General features: G+C 50.0%; 1 protein-coding gene across 1 annotated transcript; it reads right to left on the bottom strand.

Annotated features, from left to right (window-relative positions):
* Positions 1-1,133: 1,133 nt before the first annotated feature.
* LOC125513815 (transcription factor MYB30-like) lies at positions 1,134-2,113 on the bottom strand. Its single transcript, XM_048679024.1, has one exon. It carries the CDS (start codon positions 1,947-1,949, stop codon positions 1,176-1,178), a length of 774 nt encoding a protein of 257 aa, XP_048534981.1. The 5' UTR covers positions 1,950-2,113; the 3' UTR covers positions 1,134-1,175.
* Positions 2,114-3,575: the final 1,462 nt, after the last annotated feature.

Raw genomic sequence — 3,575 nt, 5'->3', positions numbered from 1 at the left:
GCTATTTTTAATTGTTCAGATTATGAAAACTTACTTCTATCATCCATATTACACTTGTATCATCATCTCTTCGCCGAACTAGTGTATCTATACAATTTATCATTATATTCGGTGTTGGGGACATAAGAGATTTCTTATATTTGATTGCAGAGTCATTTGAAAAGGACCATCTTCATTCTACACCTTCCATGGATTGATAAATTTTAGGTCATCCTTTTGAGAGAAATTTATTGTTGTCCTATAAAACTCTATGCTTGGAGGCCCAACAAAGTCTATAAAAATAAAATTGTGTAGTACACCAGTGTAAAAGCCGGGATGGTTGTTGCCGCGGTGCTGCTATGCCATGCCCGTTGGCGCAACCGGCACTGCGATACAACGCTCCCCAGCGGCCGCGCTGCAAGTCGGACGGAGAGCCACAACAAAGGGCACACCTTTGCTGGTATGCAGCACTCGCCCGACATTGCTCGTGCTTCAAGATGGATGGGGGCGCGACCTGTAGGGGAGCACCAGTGCTACGGTGCTAACCTCGTGATGGGGCTGCAATGCAGAGCTCCCGACGCTTCAAGCCGGCGTTGCTACGTTGGCTTCCGACGACGCTGCTACTGCAGCTCTGCTGGCGACAATACAACATCACCGACCAACCATGTTGCGACGGGACCGTTGAGGTGCTACGATGCTGCTGGCTAGTAGAACAACGGTGGTGCAGGGTGACTGGAGGGAGGCATGCTACGAGTGAGGGCCGGGAGGGGGCATGGGGTGCTTCGTGTTTGCAAGCGCAAGCAGAACTGCAAGGCCGAAGCAGAGGAAGACGATCGAAGGGTCATGCGCAGACGGATCGGACAGCTGTGCACGCCGATGATTTCTTAGCAGCGCTCTTTGGTATTTTTATTACAACTAAAGGAGCAACGAAGAAAGGGTTCAGTAAGGTTACTAAAAACAGACTTTTCGCAATATGAACCTCCGGCTAAAAGGTATTATCAGGCTTTCAGTCTTTGATCATGTCAACCTTTCGGCCCCATCATTTGTCCCTTCAGTTTCACGTCCGGAGAAAATTCTGAGGCTATGGCCAGCCAATGCGCACGTGAAACTGAGCCAGCAACAAGGGTCAACTCAGTCGACGAACTACAGAAACATCCGGCCAAAATATGAACATAGCCCAATCTTCTCATTAAAATTTAAATCTGTGACAAACTCTCTATGTCACTAGCCTGCATGAACAGTGTGACCCAGAAGTCCATCTCATCGTTGCTCGACGACGACGTCGAAGCACTATCTACGCCGAAGGTGTCGCCGGTTTCCATCCCGGAACCGGAGCTGTCCACCGACATCGCCAGTGTCTCGGACCAGAAGCTGTCGTCAATCTGGAACTCCTCGGACTCCGAGGAAGAGCTTCCCGTGTTCTCCAACGACGAGGCCATCGAGTAGCCGGTGGCCGACGACGTCGAGAGCGACTGCTCCGGCGACATCGAGAGGGACTGCCCCGGTGACGACGACGCAGGCTCGGAGGTCGGTCCCTCGAGCGCGCTCGCAGTTGCAGCCACAGCAGGCTTCTTGGCTTTGCGCTTAGGCGCTGCCTGGCCGGACGTCTTGGACGAGGATTCGAGTCGCTTCTTGAGGTGTGTGTGCCAGACGTTCTTGATCTCGTTGTCCGTCCTGCCAGGCAGCCTGGCCGCAATGGTGGACCATCTGTTGCCGAGCATGGCGTGGAGTTGGATGATGGCTTCTTCCTCCTCGCAGGTGAAGTTGCCGCGCTTGATGTCGGGGCGCAGGTAGTTGATCCACCGGAGGCGGCAGCTCTTGCCGCAGCGCAGCAGGCCGGCCTGCTTGGGCAGCGCCCGCCAGTTGCTGTGGCCGTGCTGCTCGATATGAGCGACCAGGGTCATGTCCTCCTCCGCCGTCCACGGGCCCCTCTTGAGCCCCATCTTCTCGCAGCAAGGAGCCCTCACCATTGCTGTTGCTTACTCTGTCTCTGTGCTCCTCTGCACTCTTCTCTTCTCTTCGCGCAGGCCCTGATAAGACGCTCGCGCTGTGTGTGTGTGTGTGTGATGGGTCGGGGGCAAGGGAGGGAGTCGGATGCTAGGAGAAAGCTGATGATGGTGTGTGGATTGCGAGGGCGTTGAGCTATTTATGCTCGCTCGAGTCGACAGACAGCAAAACGTGGTCAATTGAGGTTCATGGGCAGCTTCTGGGAAGGACCGAAGGAGCCGAATGGCCACACCGCTGGGTGACAAAACGAGGCGGAATAGCAACGGCTTGCTCCCACTTGTTCTTTTTTCTTTTTTGATCAGCACTTGGTTCTTTTTTCTACTGTGTGGAATTGGATGGAGTCCATGTACGGTGTTTGTTTCCTTGTTTATTGCTCGCTTTGCTTCTACTTTAGCTACTACTAATAGACAAAAAAAAGCTACTACTAATATACTCCTGTGCCCATTTTAAAACCCACATGTTGGATGTGCATGTGTTTCGGGTGGCATTGTTCTCTCTGAAATCATTACTGAACTGCTGCCTCCTTGTCCCAGGAGTGGGCGTGCTTAGCTTTGCAGCAACAAAAAAAACATCAATGGGATTCTCAATCAGATTCAGGGGCCCTCTGCAACACCAGCACGACAGCCATCCTTGACTAAACTGCAGTTTGCAGTGAGTCTATCAAAACAGTATTGTACTAGCACTTATATCTCAATAAAAACGCTTATCTCAAAAAAATAAAAAATCATACATGTATATCATGTGATGTGATATATACTGACACATCTCGCTTAAAGAATATGAAAATTCCTGAAAAATCATACCTTTATACCCCTTGGAAGTGTTTGTGTTTGAGAGATCACTTGATCGATCGTCCTAAACGTTTTCTTCCTTCCTTCCTCCCTCCCACGGAGGTAGTGTCAGTGCCGATCTACCTTCTCTCTGGCGAGATGATGCGCCTCCCCTCCTTCCATCCACCGCTTCGACGATGGGAGGGGGTGGGGGCCCTTCTATTTTGGATTAGCGATGGTAGGGTGAGGTTTTTAGTTTAGGTTTCGATCCCTAATCCAGGAGGGTGAGGCGTTGGCGTCACCCATAAGTCTTTCGTGCCTCGTACTCGTTATGATGGTGCTTCTTTTCATCACTGGGAGACATGCGAAGGGCCGGGTCGTGTGTCCCTATATCTAGTTCTTTGAGTTGGGGTTTTTCTTTTGCAGGTTTCTCTCGGTGGCGTTGTTCTGAGAGGCCTATGGCATTGTGTGTCTCTTGGTCCTCCAACTACAGTCTTACAAAGAGTGTGCGAGACTGGTGTTTCTCGTCTCGGTCCCATTGTCGGTGGATGCAGTAGGAAGAAGACTTCAGCATCCCCAAAGATTGGGATTTGAATGTATTTTTTAATCTCAGTAACAATATTTTTAATAGTTTGTGCTACTTAATACATGGTGTTTGGCCTTTTCCCAAAAAAATGAACATTTGTAACCCAAACAAACAAAATGTGTATCCAGGTTTTTCTAGCCTGTAAACTCTCAAAACTGTATACATCTTGTGGACACACACTTTACAGCTTTTTGATTATATTAGAGCAACTCTAGTAGACCCGTATCCGGCTG

Source organism: Triticum urartu, chromosome 6 (genome assembly GCF_003073215.2).
Source record: "Triticum urartu cultivar G1812 chromosome 6, Tu2.1, whole genome shotgun sequence".
Classification (NCBI taxonomy): Eukaryota; Viridiplantae; Streptophyta; class Magnoliopsida; order Poales; family Poaceae; genus Triticum; species Triticum urartu.
This window is presented reverse-complemented; position numbering and strand designations above follow the sequence as displayed.